Source organism: Oreochromis aureus, linkage group 3 (assembly GCF_013358895.1).
Source record: "Oreochromis aureus strain Israel breed Guangdong linkage group 3, ZZ_aureus, whole genome shotgun sequence".
In the NCBI taxonomy this organism is placed as follows: domain Eukaryota; kingdom Metazoa; phylum Chordata; class Actinopteri; order Cichliformes; family Cichlidae; genus Oreochromis; species Oreochromis aureus.
The window spans coordinates 27120350-27139683 of record NC_052944.1 but is presented as its reverse complement, the minus strand read 5'-3'; the positions used below and the strand labels follow the sequence as shown (position 1 = coordinate 27139683).

Below are 19334 nucleotides of genomic sequence, written 5' to 3'. Positions count from 1 at the left end.
TTGTGCCACAGAGAGTGAGGAAACCCAAGCAAGGGGTCGAGAGTGTACGGAGGGGTTGAGTGGAGGTTTTCTGGTACTTCCTCTCCATATGGTAGCCCTGATTGTTTAAAACATGTCACTGGTAGGTTATGAAGTTGGCAGTCAGTTTGCAGTTGCGGAAGAACCACCAACACCCCAAAGAAGGATATCACCCTCGATGAAACATTTGGCTGGGTTCATCAAACGACCACGCCCAGCATACAGACTATTGTGAAACACTACCATTGCATTGTGAGGAAGCAGCTGCGCTGGACTTTGGTGCCACGTTCTGCATTGCCTGGCAAGAATAGTAATAGCGCCCTGGGTGGGCTCGAACCACCAACCTTTCGGTTAACAGCCGAACGCGCTAACCGATTGCGCCACAGAGACTGACAAAGCGCCAACCAGGGGTGTCGAGACAGAACGGGGGCTGGGTGGCGGTGTTCTGGTGTTTTTGGTTCTGGGGTAAACGACCACGCCCAGCATTCAGACTGTTGTGAAACAATAACATTGCACTGTGAGGCAGCAGTGGCGCTGGACTTTGCGCCACGTTCTGCATTACCTGCCAAGAACAGCGATATCGTCCCTGGGTGAGCTCGAACCACCATCCTTTTCGGTTAAAACAGCCGTACGCGCTACTCGATTGCACCTCAGAGAATGACAAAGGGCGACCCACAGGTGTCGAGACAGAACGGGGGCTGGGTGGCGGTGTTCTGGTGTTTTTGGTTCTGGGGAAAACGATTGTGCCACAGAGAGTGAGGAAACCCAAGGAAGGGGTCGAGAGTACGGAGGGGTTGAGTGGAGGTTTTCTGGTACTTCCTCTCCATATGGTAGCCCTGATTGTTTAAAACATGTCACCGGTAGGTTATGAAGTTGGCAGTCAGTTTGCAGTTGCGGAAGAACCACCAACACCCCAAAGAAGGATATCACCCTCGATAAAACGTTTGGCTGGGTTCATCAAACGACCACGCCCAGCATACAGACTATTGTGAAACACTACCATTGCATTGTGAGGAAGCAGCTGCGCTGGACTTTGGTGCCACGTTCTGCATTGCCTGGCAAGAATAGTAATAGCGCCCCTGGGTGGGCTCGAACCACCAACCTTTCGGTTAACAGCCGAACGCGCTAACCGATTGCGCCACAGAGACTGACAAAGAGCCAACCAGGGGTGTCGAGACAGAACGGGGGCTGGGTGGCGGTGTTCTGGTGTTTTTGGTTCTGGGGTAAACGACCACGTCCAGCATTCAGACTGTTGTGAAACAATAACATTGCATTGTGAGGCAGCAGTGGCGCTGGACTTTTTGCGCCACGTTCTGCATTACCTGCCAAGAACAGCGATATCGTCCCTGGGTGAGCTCGAACCACCATCCTTTCGGTTAAAACAGCCGTGACGCGCGCTACTCGATTGCACCTCAGAGAATGACAAAGGGCGACCCACAGGTGTCGAGACAGAACGGGGCTGGGTGGCGGTGTTCTGGTGTTTTTGGTTCTGGGGAAAACGATTGTGCCACAGAGAGTGAGGAAACCCAAGCAAGGGGTCGAGAGTGTACGGAGGGGTTGAGTGGAGGTTTTCTGGTACTTCCTCTCCATATGGTAGCCCTGATTGTTTAAAACATGTCACCGGTAGGTTATGAAGTTGGCAGTCAGTTTGCAGTTGCGGAAGACCCACCAACACCCCAAAGAAGGATATCACCCTCGATGAAACGTTTGGCTGGGTTCATCAAACGACCACGCCCAGCATACAGACTATTGTGAAACACTACCATTGCATTGTGAGGAAGCAGCTGCGCTGGACTTTGGTGCCACGTTCTGCATTGCCTGGCAAGAATAGTAATAGCGTCCCTGGGTGGGCTCGAACCACCAACCTTCGGTTAACAGCCGAACGCGCTAACCGATTGCGCCACAGAGACTGACAAAGAGCAAACCAGGGTGTCGAGACAGAACGGGGCTGGGTGGCGGTGTTCTGGTGTTTTTGGTTCTGGGGTAAACGACCACGCCCAGCATTCAGACTGTTGTGAAACAATAACATTGCATTGTGAGGCAGCAGTGGCGCTGGACTTTTGCGCCACGTTCTGCATTACCTGCCAAGAACAGCGATATCGCCCCTGGGTGAGCTCGAACCACCATCCTTTCGGTTAAAACAGCCGCACGCGCTACTCGATTGCACCTCAGAGAATGACAAAGGGCGACCCACAGGTGTCGAGACAGAACGGGGGCTGGGTGGCGGTGTTCTGGTGTTTTTGGTTCTGGGGAAAACGATTGTGCCACAGAGACTGAGGAAACCCAAGCAGGGGGTCGAGAGTGTACGGAGGGGTTGAGTGGAGGTTTTCTGGTACTTCCTCTCCATATGGTAGCCCTGATTGTTTAAAACATGTCACCGGTAGGTTATGAAGTTGGCAGTCAGTTTGCAGTTGCGGAAGAACCACCACCACCCCAAAGAAGGATATCACCCTCGATGAAACATTTGGCTGGGTTCATCAAACGACCACGTCCAGCATTCAGACTATTGTGAAACACTACCATTGCATTGTGAGGAAGAAGCTGCGCTGGACTTTGGTGCCACTTTCTGCATTACCTGGCTAGAATAGTTATAGCGTCCCTGGGTGGGCTTGAACCACCAACTTTTCGGGTAATAGCCAAATGCGCTAACCGATTGACATTTATGTGGGTTTCGGCCTGGCAACCATACAGGTGCTTCTCGATTTTCTGTGGGGACTACGTTAATCCTGGCTTTTTTGACCTGTTGTTACACTGGACAACCATAGCGAGAACTTGGTTTGCAGCGCCCTCCCGTTTACTGTGATAATGCGGTTCATCAAACGACCATGTCGAGCATCCAGTCAAGTGTGAAACAATACCATCACATTCTGAGCAACCTGCAGCACCACATGTTGCTATCACATCCAATTGCACCACTGAGATTTACGAAATCCAAGCAGGGGGGTCGAGAGAGGACAGGGGGGTTCTGGTACTTCCTCTACATAAAAGTAAAAAAAAAAAAAAAAAGAGGGATGTGGATGTGAATACTTTGAAATGAAAGCTGAGAGGCTTTAATTAAAAGATGTTTCAGTAAACATGTTAAAAAAAATACGACTTCTCAGTTTTAAAGATATACCCAACTGTATTTCATTAAAAGGAAAACAAATATCTCGTTGTATTTTATTCAGTCATTTATTCAGCAAGATTGTCATGAATATTCTATTTTTATAAAACAGAAAATTTAGCTGCTACATTTATATACTGTAGATATAGTAGGTCAACATACAAGAAGGCACCAAATTATATTTTAAAAAAGATATATATTTATATGTTTTTTTCATTACAGGCTTAATCTCTAAAACCACTCAGACATTACACCACTTAATAGAGCATTCAAATTTGAAGGGGGGATGAAGAAAATCATATAATGAACATGTTGCAGGTATTATAGCCATGACTGTGAACAGCGAAGTGTAGTGTTTGCTTGTTTATGTGTATGCAAACAGTATTTGGATGTTCTGTAACAAAGTAATTTGTCTAATTATCAATAGACACAGGCTATGCTTTATTTATTTATTTTTTGGATTACCTTGCTAACACTTCATACACAGCAATCAAATGTGCTCACCTAAAAATATGATCACTATTTCACACCTACTGTCTTTGTAGAGGAAAATGTACAATCCTGAACCATAGCCTCAAACATTTACAGTGAAACAAACTGGGTGAAATTTAATTCCGGGTCTGTAAACAGTTAAACAGCACCTCAAGGTGTCAGTCCAGATCAAAGTGGTGGTTACAGGGGAGTTTCTAGGAACTCCTGTTCCCTCCTCTAATGACTCAGGCCTTAGTTCAGTCTGTGACTCCAGTCTGAGCTGTTGTAGTCTGATCCTTCTGTGAGGTGTTCAGGGCAAGCTGCATGGCCCAAATGCTCAGAGGCCTCATGTAGGCCAGAGAACGATAGATATTCTTCTCACAGTAGGCTTCTGGGGTCTGAAAGGCCATGCCCAGCTTCTCCCACACCGTCCGGTAGCAGCCCTCCGCTGTACGCATACCTTCCTCCTGCATTCCCTGAGGAAAAAGCAGATATTTGCAGGTTTGAGACAGTGTTTAATTCAGGATCACAATATCTCCACAACTTTAGAAAGACCCACATTGTCAAGTATTACCAAGTCCATGTATTACCAGGTACATATGACCCCTGCTGACTCAGTTAACTAGCTGTAGCTAGTTATTTTAATTTAGCTAGTTAACTGAACAACTGTCCAGTGTATCCATGACCCAGAGTGACATTTTGAAAATGCTGCTTTTAAAAAAAAATGATATAAGAAAAAGAGAAAAGACGAAGATAGATAGATCGATAGATAGATCAATCGATCGATCATACCTCATGGATCATTGTGGCTGCCAGCCCGTATACAACTCCAATCCAGACTTCATCAGACTGGACGCTGGAGTGGTCAGGGACTCCTTCAGGGCGCATGCCATTGACTGCCCCCATCTGGCCTCCAGCAAAGCTCATTACATTCAAGTCGAACACAGATTTTAGTGCACTCTGGATCTTTTCTTTTGGAAAGGCCTAAAAGAAGAGAAGAAGCAATGATTAGACCATATAACTTTCTTCAGAAACATTCCTCGAGTAACATACATGTATTCTGGAGTCTCGCAGACATAAAAGACATGATATTATGTTTTATTTATTTGTAATTTTACTTATTTTTAATTAGTATTTAGGAAGTCAGTACAGAACAGGAATTATAATTTAAAAAAAGAAACCATAAAAACCCCCCCCCAAAAACCTGTCTTTTCAAAGTTTAAATCAATAATGTAAAGTCAGAGCTGTCGTGGCTTTTCAGCTACAAAATGTGTCAAACTTAGGCCTAGTCATTCAATGTCAAAAACCAAGCGTTCCCTTCAATCATCAGGACATAGAAAGACATTCCTCCCATAATAGCTTCTCTTCATGGCGTCTTGTTAAATCCAGAATGGAATTTAAAATATTACGATTTAAAAAAAAAAAATCTTGAATAGAAAACTATTCATCTATTCATCTAAATGTAGCCTTTTTAGTGGAAGAAGTCACTAGGATGAGTGATGAAATATTTCATCCTGAGCCTGGTTCTGCTGGAGGTTTCGTCCTGTTAAAAGGGAGTTTTCCCTTCCCACTGTCACCACAGGGATTCATTTGATTGTTGGGGTTCTCTCCAGTATAAAGTGGCTTGGAAATGAAGTTTGAACATTTTTAAACTCTGAATGAGCTTTACTTTAACAACAGTTTCCAGCAAGGTGTGATTTTTCCAGAAGGATTAGGAAAGATTTCCTCCACTCTGGTCTACGTGTCTCAATTTAGCTCCTCCCACATTAAGCTTGCAAAAGTCTAGAGCACAAAACAACAATAAAATAATAAACAAATTTTTACTTTCAACGCTAACATTATCAGTTAAGCCATCAAGCACCGCTCTTGAACTGAACACTACTGCTAGCTCAATAAAAGACTTGCCTGAAATTCTCCGTCTCCCAGCCCAGATGCTCTCAGGAACCAGTGGCCAGCACACTGGTCCGACATGACACTGTTAGAAAGCTCTCTCCCACTGCTGTCATAGTTATAGTATTTGCCTGTGTTTGATGGGATGAGAAACACAAAGCGAAGTCACTTTAGGTCTTCAAGCAGTCTACTGTCAAACATTATTTAAAAATAGCTAAAGACAGATGTGACATCTTTGAATACCAGCCACACATTACTGCTTATTACCAGCCTAAGAATAAGCATTTGCTTGTGCATTTTATCATCATCACTGACCAAAACATAAGAATTACATTTTAAGTCAGGACTACATTGTTTGGCCTCACCATTCCACAGTAGTTTCTCAAAAGCAGCACTGCCTCTGTCCAACAGGTCTTTGTAGTGACGGTACGACTCCTCGCTGTCCAACAGTCTGGCCATTTTACACATCACACAGAGCGATGCCACCCACATACCACCACAGTATGCACTAAAAATACAAATTAAAAAAATTATACTAGAGTCAATAATTTTTTACTAATATTATTTCTTTGTTAGATGCAGACTACTTTGGACCTTTGCATGTAGAGCCAAAATATGGGTCACTAAATTTTATTCTCGCTATATTTGATTAAAAGGCAAATTATTACTAATATGCTTAAGTTACTGCTGGTATACAAGAGAAACCTGGTCTGATCAGTCTCAATTTCTGCTGCAACATTCAGATGGCAGGCTCTGAATTTGGTGTAAACAGCATGGAAGGTAGGCATCCTCCATGTATCACATTTATTTTATTGCAGAACAAAACATTTCCTGGGCTTCAATCACATTGTTGAGCTATATAATTTGCAGCACAATTGATTCTGGAGATATGTCCAAATGCGCAGTTCTTTATTGAAATAGCTGGGAAGTCCCAGGAGTTGTTCTGCGGGCAGCCCTGTGGAAGCACTGCTTTCGAGATCGCCCTTTGGTAAAGGTATTACCTCTAAGACCTACCATTTACTGCAAGATCAGATAGCTGACCCTCCAAAGTTAAAGGTTGCTGGGCCCAAGATCTGGCAGTGGACACATCTCCAGCTGATGTATAGGGAAATAGGCAGCAGATTCATCCAGCTAAAGATAATCCACAGGTGGCATTGAACACTGCAACAGTTGCACAAATGGAACTTGATTCCTATGGACAATTGCTGGAGATGTGATGGCCAGGGTGCCTCAATTCTACATATTCTATGGAGCTATCCGGAAAATATCATGGAGGTCATTTTCAGTGTTCTGAAAAGAATAATTCTCGTCTCACCAAAACTGTCCATGCTTGCTATAACCATAGAACTTTCTGACTGCGACTTCTCCACCCATATAAACAAAACAAAAAACAAAAAAAGGATCATCCTGGCCCTTACCACGGCTAAACGGGCTAAGACACTGGCGGGAAAAGCCAGTATATAACTGTATTTGGTCTCCTTTCATCAGTTGGCTTTCTGCAACTTGAGGTGCAGAGGGGTGTAATGAGGGAGTGGTGGGTGTGGAGTCTGTTGCGTGAAAATAGAGTGTTTTGTTTATATCCAAAGTTTAAAATGAAATTGTTGAAAACAAAAAAACAAAAAAAAACACAGCATGGAAAGACAGCTCCATCCCGCCTTGTATCAACAGTTCAGGTTGCTGGTGGTGTACTAACTGAGCATCAACTAAACACCACAGCCTGCCTGATAATTTCTGGTAATCAACCTGGTATTTGCAACGTGTATCTAATTAAGTGTTCGGCCTGTATAAATTTCAAAATTATTACTCCTGAACTTTGCCTAGTTTCTTTCAGTTTCATCTTGAAGTACGAAGTTAGCAAGAGAAAAATAAAAACAACCTTATTCTTCAGCTCAAATGAAGTCAGTTCATGTCTGTGAGGAGCTTCTGCATCGCAGGTCATCTCTGAGCCCCAGTTTTCAAGTACAAAGACACATCATTGATGTGATAAACATGTGCAATAATGTGATTATGCTGCAGTAGGCCTGGGCTGCTGTGTTCTTACCTGTGTATAAGGACATTCTGTCTGTTTATACATCACTCAGCATTTAATCATTAGTTATTATTAATCTCTAACTGTCTTCCACAGTCTGTCTTTTGTCTCGTCTCCCTCCTCTCACTCCTAACTGCTCACAGCAGATGGCTGCCCTCCGTGATCCTGGTTCTAATGGAAATTTCTTCCTGTTAAAAGAGATTTTTTTTTCCCTCCCCTTTTCATTTGTCACCAAGTGGTTGCTCAAAGTGGGTCATCTGCTCATTGGTGGTTTCTCTCTATTACTGCATGGTCTTTACCTTAAAATATTAAACATTTTGAGGCAACTGTTTTTGTGATTTGGCATTATGTAATAAAAACAAAACTGAATTGACATGACTTTAATTGTCCAACTCTCACCTTGGTCCAGTCACTATCCAGCCATCATAGGTCTGGTCAGCATATCCAGAGTTCTCTATCAGGCCATCTCCATCCAGGTCAAATTTCAACTCCGACTCCATCACCGCCTAATAGATAAACAAAAAAATTAAATATGCATCCACCTTTGTATGTGATGTCTAAAATGATTTATCCTTCGCAGTCGGTGTAATTAAGAACGGGTCATCAGTTATACCTGGCAGATGGGCCACATGTCCTGGAGGTATTGCCTGTCCTGGGTAAGATGAAAGTCCCTGTATACCTGCAGGACAAACTTCAGGTTCAGGTCCTTCCAGCCTGCAGTGTCATGAATGAGGTAGGCATTCACCCTCACCCAGGGCTCGTCATCTAAAGAGAAAAGTTTCAAGAAATGATAATAGAAAGTGTCAGGAAGATGATTTTAATTCCACTATGGGCTGAACTGAAAAATAACTGCCTAAAAGGTACACCAGCCATAGATCTTTTAAAAAAAAAAAACAAGAGCGCTCAGAGACTGCAACTCCCTGCAAAGGGCAAGGAAGGGGTATACTAAAACTGGTATTTTATGATGATTTTATTACAATACGACAACATCATCCTGTTACGACATGATTGTAACATTGTCAGGTGTCGTATTTAAAAAATAAAGTGTGTTGCACAGCTCTCTCCATTCCATTTCATAGACATGCTGCTTCCAAAAGGCATTTGTTGGAAATAAAATGCAAGTAAGGTTTTTGCCTTTGTCATACCTGGGTCTCCGATGTCGTGAGGCACCACATTTTTGGTTTTGACGGGAGAATACTGGCCGCTCATTAGGTAGAGTCTCTCCGTGAGGTCTTGCTGAACCACACTGCCAGCTGAGAAGAGGGTAATGCTGTAAAACTAGGTCTTAGGATGGCTCTTTATGAAACACACAAGCTTAAGACCACAGATAAAAATGCACACTACACTCACCAATGTCGTACTGCACACTCAAGGCAAGTTTGGGCCACAGCATGATAAGTGCAAAAGAGGAGTAGAAGTGCACATCATATGTGTTGTACATTCTGTACTCCTGACCTGGAAAACAGGTAATGTGTGGTCAAAGCACAAGCTTATATACACACACACACACACACACACACACACACACACACACACACGAAATAGCCCAGATCTGTGAGAGCAACATACAACTGGAAACGTTTTGTTTAACGAAATATCAAATGCTTTTTGTTAGTATGCACTTAATTAATTGTTACCATCTACATGTCACAGTTGTATAACATATGTTTCATTTTTCGCAACTTCCCTACACCCCTTTTCTTGCCTACCTTCTAGGTAAGCGAAACGTCCATACTCCTTGATGACAGCGGGTTGAGCTGGCAGACCTCCGTCCTCGCTACGTATGCCACCACTGATGTCAACATCCTCCGTCATCTCCGTCCACACGGTCCCGCCATCCGCCACAAAGTATAACTCGTTAAACAGTGCTGACTTATACCAGGAGGGTAGAGAACTGCAGCACATGAGAGAAATAGAAAGCAGAATAGTGCTTAGCTGCTGAGGTGACAAACTAATATACCACATTTATTTAATATTAGCTGTAGATGTTTGTGACCTGCAAAGCTTTCGGTGTTAGAAAAACTAATTGCAGATAAAGTTAGTTAAATATAGAGCTCAACAAAATAAAATACAGTATGACAAAACAAAGAGCCCAATTAGGCAAAAAACTATAAACATTTACAATGCAATATATAATGCAATAAAATGCTCTGTTTAATATAGTAAAGTGTACTCAATAAATTCAATGAAGCAAAATAAAACACCTCAAATGGCTTTTTAAATATACTACAAAAAGCAAACACTGCCATTAAATTGTATCTGTGCACAGTGTAATAACGGGCAATAGAGCACCTGTCCTGCAGTATGGGTCTCTGCCACTCCTCAATGCTTCTCTCCCACTGCTTGTAGTGTGTTAGGGCATAATGGCTGAGTGAGGGAGATGCATCTCCTTTGGTCCCAAAGTAACGAGTGTATCTCCTGCAAACAAACAAAAACAAAAACCCAAGTTTGAAAATCTTACATACTCATAGAGACAATCAAATATACACGCTGATACGCTGTATACTTTTCAAAAATGAAGTCAGAGGTTAGGTTTAGTTACAGAAGACGGCAAAAGTGCCAAGTGACACTTCACCCAGTCGGGACTATTCCATCAAGTATCATACTGAATGTATATTTTGTTGCCCGTCACCTTCAGAGATGCTTTTTTTTGCTGTAGTTATAATAAATAAGCAAAGTTAAAACAAGCTGTTTTACATTTAGCAACAGCAAAGACTCACAACATGGGAAACAAGCTAAAAAGATGAAGTGCTTCTTTACAAAGTAGCCCATAGTTGAAAAATGCATTGATAAGCCTTCCAGCACATTTTGGTGACATTTCTGCCTTTTATAAAAGCAACATACTGTCTGTGTATTTCCTTTTTGTGTTTGAGCTACCTCGTGTGCTCCTTCTCCTGAGACCCAAAGGTCATTTTGGGCATGTCCCAGGCCAGGCAGAACTCCAGTGAGTTATGGCCCTGAGCCGGCACCGAGCAGCCCACAGCTACTGCCGCAGCTACCTTTTCTCCTTTGACTGTTGGTGGGCTGGATCCTGCAGAGGGAAGATAGACGAGAGGTTACTGACCTGTTGTAAACTCTAATATTTCAGAGATGACTTGAGAGAGAATGAAAATAAAATAATATAATTTGTTTTCAGTGTCTTACAGCAAGTGTCATTTTCAAATATTTTTGTGGCATTTTGTGCTTTTTTAAAGAGAGAAAAGTAAAGAAATGACAGCAAGTGTGAGAAAACATATGCAACTAATCCAGGGTTGTACTTGGAGGACTGGGATGTGGCTTTAGAAGACCATTTGTCCAGCAACAATGACTCACAATTTAATAAATAACTTTCATGAAATAAAATTTGATTCACACACTACTTCTTGTTTTCTTTCATTCCACATCTTTTTAAGCTACTTTAAATATGGTTACACTAAAATCTATAAAACGTTTTGTGTTCTCTTCTACTAATTTTAATGCCACGGTGGGGATTTATTTAGCATTAATCTTGTTTCATTCTACTTTTTAGACACCCGTCTCCTCTCTGCACAGTATATTTTTCTAAGTGTTGACCTGTAGGAGAGTCCAGCCGTCCATCATCGATGAGGTCATTCCACAGACTGAAGCAGGGTCCCTTTGGACTGAACGCTGTCTGGTGGCTGATCTCCCTGTCAGACTGGTAACGTACACAAACACACTCTTGTTGGCAAATCTAAAGATTAATACTCATTAATACCAATGGATTACATTTACAAATCCATTTCCAGATAACAGAGACTATTGTTAAAAGTCCAGAGTTCATTCCCAGGGAAATGCTTGTATGCCTACTTAAAACAAAAACCTTCTTACAGCTGCTAAAAATCAAACCTGATCTCGGGCTGCAATGCACAGAGTGTAAGGGTTCACTGCAGTACAGTGATGAAGTAGGACCCCAGACACCGCCTCCCCCTCCTTCTCTAGGTGAAATGGTTCATTCCAGTGTCCGCCACACTTGTCGTCCTTTTGTCCTGATCCGTTGACCATGGTAAACATAATCGAGACATCAAGATCGTACTCGTTCTTGTTCTCTATGTCCCACACCAATACTGCCACTGGGAGACTTGAGTCCTGAGAGGATGTAGATGCAGATGATGAGTTAACCTTTATAAAACTAACGTGTCAACACATGTCCTTTAAAATGTATGATAGGGGAAACATTTGTTAGTTACAGGAGCCAAAAACAAATAAGATCAAGTAAAGAAACTACAGAAAATCTACAACTAAGATGTTCTTGGGAAACACATCAGTTCCTTATTCCATATTAGACCATATAATCTGCTGATGAACATCCTGTTTATTTGATTGTCTTTTTAATTGTGGTTTCACTGTGCATCACCTGTGATCATCCCTGATTTGTTTTGTTTTTCCTTTCTCAAGTGCTTTATAAATACTGTGGTGTGGCATGGTGTAAATGGTAAATGGCCTGTATTTATATAGCGCTTTACTAGTCCCTAAGGACCCCAAAGCGCTTTACACATCCAGTCATCCACACATTCACACACTGGTGATGGCAAGCTACATTGTAGCCACAGCCGCCCTGGGGCGCACTGACAGAGGCGAGGCTGCCGGACACTGGCGCCACCGGGCCCTCTGACCACCACCAGTAGGCAACGGGTGAAGTGTCTTGCCCAAGGACACAACGACCGAGGCTGTTCAAGCCGGGGCTCAAACCGGCAACCTTCTGATTACAAGACGAACTCCCAATTCTTGAGCCACGATCGCCCCGTGTAGTTCAGCAGTCCAACCTTTTTTGCACCACGGACCGGTTTAATGTCAGACAATATTTTCACGGACCGGCCTTCAAGGTGTCGCGTATAAATACAACAAAAATAAAATGATACAACCAAGACAAAAACTGTATTTTGTAAATATGATAATAAACGCGAATTCACTGTGTAATTGTATAACTTTATTAGCAGCGTCCTCCTGAAACACGCCAACAACACTGAGTGACATCTTCCTCTCTGCGCCTTAATGCTCTCTGGTCGTTATGGTAACACGTAAATATTTCTTTCAAAATATGAAACAACTACAACACGGGAAAAGACCCATGGAAACCGAGTTAACAATAAAAACCATGAAATCCATAAATTTCACACCCGAGCCTCAACTCTCGCGGCCCGGTACCAAACGACTCACAGATCGGTACCAGTCTGTGGCCCGGGGGTTGGGGACCGCTGGCGTAGTTGATTTGATGGGTAATAGTGGACTTTTTTTCTTAGCACTTTAACTGCAGTTTACCAGCTTATTACCCTCTAAATATTACTAATAGAGTACAATAACAAAGGACAAAGTTCAACTGTGGGTTACCTGATAATCGTGAGGGATGACTGGGGAAATCTGCCTGCAGGTCAGGGTGACGTTCTGTCCTGGCAGGTCGTAAACAGTCCAGGCGCGAGGATACAAGGCGTGATAGAAGGCGTACTCCCCGCAGTAGCCCCAGTTCCAGCCTTGTAATGTAGGTGGACGCTCTACAGATAACACTTGCTGGTAAACAGTTTTTCCTTCACGGCGCAAACACACAGTGAACTGTGAACACAGAAAATTGAGAAAAGGGACATGTTGACAGATAATTGTTTTAATGTCTTTGGAGACAAAACATGTGCACAGTCATTACAAAAAAACTCAATTTGTTCAGTGCTGTAGGCATTAGCCAGAGATGCCAATCATTTCATTTGAGCTATTAAAACCTTATATTAGAGCAAATACACTAAACCTTTTAAGCATTTGTAAAATCAGGCTTGACTGATTCTACGAGTGCACGCTGAAGTTACAGGTCAAATATTTTTCTCATGTCATCCAAGCAAGGAAGTGCTTACTTTGTCTGCCTTGTCATTCTACATTGTGATATTTCTCAAGGTGAAAGTGCTCCCAGCTGCCATTTGCACACTGAGATGAAGACGACAATAGTGCTCGTGACAATACAAACACGCGGGCGGGATGTTCCCGTAACGTGGAGTCACACCCTCTCTCAAAACATTTTAGCTCAATGTAGCTGACGTTACTGCCTGACAAAAAGTTCTGGTATGAAACGAAAACGTGCTGAACTCAAAACATTGGAAATAACACTCATCTCACATAATCGAACACCTAAAAAAACCAAAACTTTTTTTTGATCATTTGTGCCATCACGTGATGGTTTTTTGATCATGAGTGTGCAATACAGCTTTTCATGTTTTTATGACATCTACACCAGCTGCACACATAAGCAGGTACTTATTTGTAAACTGAGACTCTGCCAGCGATAAGAGGACAGTATTTTCTGACTTCCAAAGAAACAAAATGCATTGCAATCAAATTTTTCTTATTTTTTTCTGTTCATTACAGAATTCATCCTGTCATGTCAGCCTCACCTGATTGGGTATAACTGTTTTGTAGTGGTACATCCCAGGATTAAGTTGCCATCTGCAGAACTCCCCCCTCCAACCTCTTGTGATGGTACCTCCTCCAATGCCGCCAAGTGGAGCACCTGTGAATCAGAGAACAGAGTCAACACTGCAAAAACTGGATAATCCTAAGCAGCAAGACAGGAAAGTCTACAAACACACTGGTCGCTCTCCATGAGGCTGCAAAGTATTTCCTACTGTGACACTTCAACAGGTTCTCAAGCATCCCGATTTGTTTGCACACTATTGATCGTGCTTTATGTTAAGATTTATCATAAAAAAGTTGCAAAAAATGGAGCATCAGTCTGTAAAAACACTCACCGTAGATTTGGCGTAAGGGTTGGGCACCAAACATATCAATGAACGGAGCCTTCTTTTCCACCTGCGTCTTCTTGTACCAAAATTTTAGATACCTGGATGAACACAAGCACAGAGCACTTTTAACCAGACAAATGAATGACAGAGAAAAAACAGGAATATCAAGAAATACTGAGACACTGAGTTGGTTGTGTTGAAGAGCATTGATTGGGAATGCTTTAACAATCAGAGATTTAGAAAATGACCAGGTCAGTCACATGAGCATGCCTTTTCTCCTTGCTTGGTTGTTTTTCTGTTAAAAGCACCTTTTCAGCCAAAGCTGAATCAAACAATTTGCACCCACCAGCATGCACACAGGCTGTGAGAAAAGAGGGAGTTGTGCAACTGCTTAACGGAAGTGCCTGTAAAACGAGTCGAAGTGACAGGTCTGCTTTGATCTTGGTCACGTTAACAGGTGGAGTTTAGCATGTGTGGATGTGTGCGTGGGCCCTGCACTTCCTTTCAAGCAAGAATACATTGTCAAATATTTATTAGGCTACGTTACAAAAGGATTCAAACAGCTTTCAGAACCTGAGAGTTGAGTCATTAATCTGTTTGCACTCTGGTCTAAGACACACCAGCATTTCTGTTATTAAGGCAAATATAGCACACGGCTGTTGTTTAGCACGAGCCTTCATTACATTTAACATACAGTTACAGCTAAGACATCTTTATTTACGGTCTCTGGCTTTTAGCTCATTTTCTTAATGCACAGTGGGTTTTTATGCTTTTATTTTAAAAGTCCAGACTTTTGAGCCTCGAGTGTTCTTGAAGGCTCTTTGAAGAGCTTTGGGAAAATGACCATGATAAATCTGCAGCAAACTTACAGGTTCCTAAACAAAATCAGTGACTCTGCGATCAACTCTGTACACGCTGCAATTTGTTACATTTTATTGGCTTCTCTATTTGGATGCCTGAGCACAGAGTCCTCTTTGAGGGCAAGACAGCAATCAGCAAAGCTCACCCTGGCTGAGTCTTTCAGGTGGTTTGAGACATAGGCATCTGCAATGGCAGTCATCAAAGAATACCTTTTTTAGGCGAGGTGGTGAGCCGCAGAGACCCTGATGATGGGATGTCACACAGGTTGCAAATATGAGTTTTTCAGCTCGAAAGAGCACCTCAGTTCTTTGTCATAGGGCTGGGCGATATGACCCAAAATTCATAACTCGATATTTTTTAGCTGGATGGCGATATACGATATATATCTCGATATTTTTTTTAAAGCCATAAAGTAAGAACAAATAGAGAGTTCTTAGTCAAAGCTGTGTCCCAGATGTCACACAGGCACTTTTACTAACATACAGCGAAGATGTACATGAAAAAACTACTCAAAAATAAATTATGAGCATTTATTAAATAATAATGCTCCATAAATAAAATAAAACAATGTTGTTTTTGTGCATAACAAAAAGCTCACAATTGTGTAGTCAAAATGTAAACTAAAAGACGCTGAGCATAATAACAAAGACAGATTTCACAGCTGCTCTGTTCCCAAGTTCTACTGCGTGACTGACAGCCTGGAGTTTGAAATCCGCTTCGTAACCATGTCTCTGAACAGGTGCCATTTATGGTCCTTATACACACACAATACGGTAAGTACGTATTACTCCGCGAGGCTCCTCGGTAGCCGTAATGCTCCGACAATCCATCAAGCGGTGCAGCTCCGTAGCTTAGTCGTACTAAAGTCGTACTAAAACATTTATTGACAGATTGCTGAGCGCTGTGTACTACATAAAATCGGTTCGCGGTCAGTAAGCACAACCAGAATTCATACATAGGGCGCGCAGTCAACTTTTGAGAAAATGAAAGGATTTTAGGCCGTGCAGCCCCTGTGGGCTGTACGAGTTGTACTTTAAACCCCAACAATCATATGAACCCCTATGAGCAAGCACTTTGGCAACAGTGGGAAGAAAAAACTCTTTTTTTTTTAATCAAGAAGAACCTCGGGCAGAGCCAGGCTCAGGGAGGGGCAACCATCTGCCGTTATCGGCTGTCAGTCAGGTGAGCTATATGAATAAATTTGAACTGAATTGCAAACAACACTTGTGCAGCATTAAAATAGGAAAGACCTACAGACCAGAATAATTGTTAAGGTTTCGGCCACAGAGAGCTTTCTGCTTGCTGTGAGGAAGATCCTGTGCAACAGCTGAACTGCTGTGCATGACAGTGTAGTTCCAAACAATAACTTCAGAGCAGAGTTCATACCAGAGGGAGAACAATGGTCTATCAATACAGCTCCAGTCAGAGTGAAAAGGATCCGTTAAACCATGTTATTTGAAGCCATAGCAGGGTAGGACAATGTCAGGATTTTGTTATTCTGTACAAATGCAAACAATGGTCAGACTCTGGTGCAGGTCTATGAATGCAGACCAGTCTGTGAACCTGAACCTAACCTGTGTGAGCTCAAACGGGCATCTTTTCCACAGTGAGTCTGAAAAACATTGCACTGTTAACTGGTCCATACTATGGTTACCCATACAGGCATGCTTATTTTATTTGTTACATTAAAAGTAATCCTACAGTGATAAACCTCTTAGTCAAATAAAAGAGAGCTAAGGCGGAACTTGGGTGTAATAGTCCCAGTGTTTTTGAAATCCTCTCTAAATACAATCCCTCTAGTTTGTAATGAATCTCACAATAATCAGTCTAATAATTAACAGATGTTGCTGTGAGACATGCCTTGCATGAGAAAAATCGAAGTTTAGGTGGATTTTTTTTAGTGCACCTGTTTCCTGAAAACAAATCAAGTTTGTGGTTTGTGGTGAACTATTGTTAAAATTCCGTGGAGGCCTAATGGAGAGACAACACACCGCTGCACTGAAGGAAAACTAAATATTAATGGTGAATTTAAAAGATTTGTGCACTGAAAGTGTCACACAGAGTGTGCCAGTTAAGATGTGGGGGAAACTAGCTAGCTTTTCTTTTCTTTCCCAAGTCAAGGAGCAGTCCTAATGACTGGTGATTCTCGCAGAGTCACTCTGACAGACACATTGTCAGGATTTAAACAGTACCACAGCTGGCTGTACAGTCCACTAAAGCTGCAGAATGTACTACTTTGCATCTCAGATATCAACGGGTTGCAGAAAAAACAGTCACTGCAGGCGTAGACGTCAAAGGCCAGGCTGGATATTTCTCTCTAGGTGGAGGCAACAGTTGGCAGGCAACATTAAAAGAATTAAGATCATGTTTGTGGGATGGTGAATGATTAACCTCACTCGCTGCCTTTATTGCTGCAGAGGTTTTAAAGTCAAAGAGCAGTAAATGGTATGCACTTTGAACTTGGCACTGACCTGGAACCAGAGTTCACAGATCATAGTAAAAGAGGTTTAACTACTATGTTTATTAACACAGGAAACCCTCAGAATATTTTCCATTAATGCTTAACTTGTATGCATGTAAGTTCAACTGATCTAAATAAGATTTTCGTGAGCATCATTCGGGATTTTGCTCCAGAGTAAGATAAGATAACCTTTATTAGTCCCACACGTGAGAAATTTGTTAGTAGACTAAACTGATGCGCTGGGAGCACTACAGAATAAATTTTAAAAAATGGATTCCTGCAGCTAACATCATGGGTATTGGTTTAAAATGCAAGGCCGTCTTGATGCTTCATTTTCAGAGAAGCACCAGTAACATTTTCAGGTCAACACTGCACTTGCAGGTTTGTGCTCAGGTGTGAGCTGAGAAACGTGACACTATAGTCTGATGCCTCCCATGGCTCTCCACCATGTCAACATGAATATTGTAAAGTAAATAGTGAATATTGAAAAAAGGTTGGCTGCATTGAGGTGTAACATGAAGCATGCAGGGTGTACTGAGAAAAAGATCTAACCTGACTCCAAGGCCAATATGCCCCCAGATGTTGGACAGAGAGACGTCTTTCGCTTGAAAGGGCTTTCTCTTCTCCTTGAACTCGTGCGCCAGACAGATACGCCAACCTTCCTTGGGCACATTGTATCCCATTTCCTTGGAGACATACCTGCTCATGAGGTCTGCTGTGGATTTCTCACCCCACTCTGAAGTCATTTTGCAGACGTTTGAACAATGACAATGAAACTTCAGGTCTTGAAACACTTACAAGCAGGGAGTTGCCAATAACTATTGTAACCAAAGCCAGCTTACAGTGCCCTCACTACGGACCAAAACCACTACTGTGGTAGTCAGTCACAGGTTTCTGGAGTAATAAAAGCGCTGGTGTCATTCCAGTGGGTTAAACCTGTTCTCCACTGATAAGCTCTTAGGGCTTGCGCAATGAATGAATCCAAATTTAAGTTGGAAGTTCCTGTGCCATTGTTTAGTTGTAACATCAATCCAGTGTTTTCATATCCTCATGGGCGTCTTGATGCAACCCCCCACCCTTTGATTCCTGATTTGGTCGACCCCCTCCCCATCCACCCCTCGGCACTAAGTCCGGATGTGGATATGCAGCTATCAGCACCGACGGATGGGTGGATGGATAGCTGACGCCTAAATGCCACCAGAAAATTTTAGCCGGGTCACCTATGAACAGGACAAAAAGCAATAGTTAAAATGCGGCAATCACATTTACACTGTGCACATTCGGGGGGCCAACATCAAGTAAGCATCTCAGCAACCGCCGGATAGCTGCAAAGCCGAAAACACACAATATAATCCCACCTTAAACGATGACCACGGAACGCCTCTTTGCTTTAAAACGGAGTAACAGAATGCAACTTTACAAGTTAGCCCGCTTCTAAGAGCAAGAGACGCATGAAAATGAGTTTGAAAATACCAAAGCGACAGCGTTATCCACATCCAGACCCGAGCAGACCTCAGTGAAGCGCCTGTAGCTTCTGCTAGCTCGGCGTCCAGTATGCAAAACCTTTTTGCCTGTTATCGATATTGGGAAACTTTTGCCCCTTTCGTTGTCTATCAGGCATCAATATTCTCAGGCCACGTACTGATAGCGCCCCTTTTTATAAACTCGATAGCGCCAAGCTTCAATCAGAGCACTAACTTTTTATTAAATCTAACAGAAGAAGCGTTAACTGTTACGATTTCACGGAGTAATAAATAGCAGTTAATGATGCCTGACAAAGCT

The 19334-nt window shown here is 42.5% G+C and overlaps 1 protein-coding gene and 3 non-coding genes across 5 annotated transcripts; all 4 read right to left on the bottom strand.

The window, feature by feature from the left end:
- Positions 1–333: 333 nt before the first annotated feature.
- Positions 334–408, bottom strand: trnan-guu. Its single transcript has one exon. It is a non-coding gene; the product is annotated as a tRNA-Asn (tRNA).
- Positions 409–1092: 684 nt separating this feature from the next.
- trnan-guu lies at positions 1093–1166 on the bottom strand. The gene has a single exon. It is a non-coding gene; the product is annotated as a tRNA-Asn (tRNA).
- A 689-nt stretch (positions 1167–1855) lies between these two features.
- trnan-guu lies at positions 1856–1928 on the bottom strand. The gene has a single exon. It is a non-coding gene; the product is annotated as a tRNA-Asn (tRNA).
- A 1222-nt stretch (positions 1929–3150) lies between these two features.
- Positions 3151–19321, bottom strand: gba2 (glucosidase, beta (bile acid) 2). Of its 2 annotated transcripts, none has more exons than XM_031756828.2 (18): positions 18911–19321; positions 18105–18772; positions 14237–14328; positions 13883–13998; positions 12840–13058; positions 11358–11597; positions 11064–11166; positions 10389–10542; positions 9804–9929; positions 9221–9405; positions 8862–8966; positions 8657–8764; positions 8125–8276; positions 7911–8017; positions 5848–5990; positions 5498–5613; positions 4385–4576; positions 3151–4068 (listed from the first exon to the last, which is right to left on the bottom strand). In XM_031756828.2, the coding sequence occupies exons 2-18, from the start codon at positions 18296–18298 to the stop codon at positions 3850–3852; spliced, it is 2571 nt and encodes an 856-aa protein (XP_031612688.1). In that variant the 5' UTR covers positions 18299–18772; positions 18911–19321; the 3' UTR covers positions 3151–3849. The 2 variants fall into 2 exon arrangements, with proteins under 2 accessions (XP_031612688.1, XP_039465717.1); XM_039609783.1 differs by having other exon boundaries at positions 19026–19321.
- Positions 19322–19334: the final 13 nt, after the last annotated feature.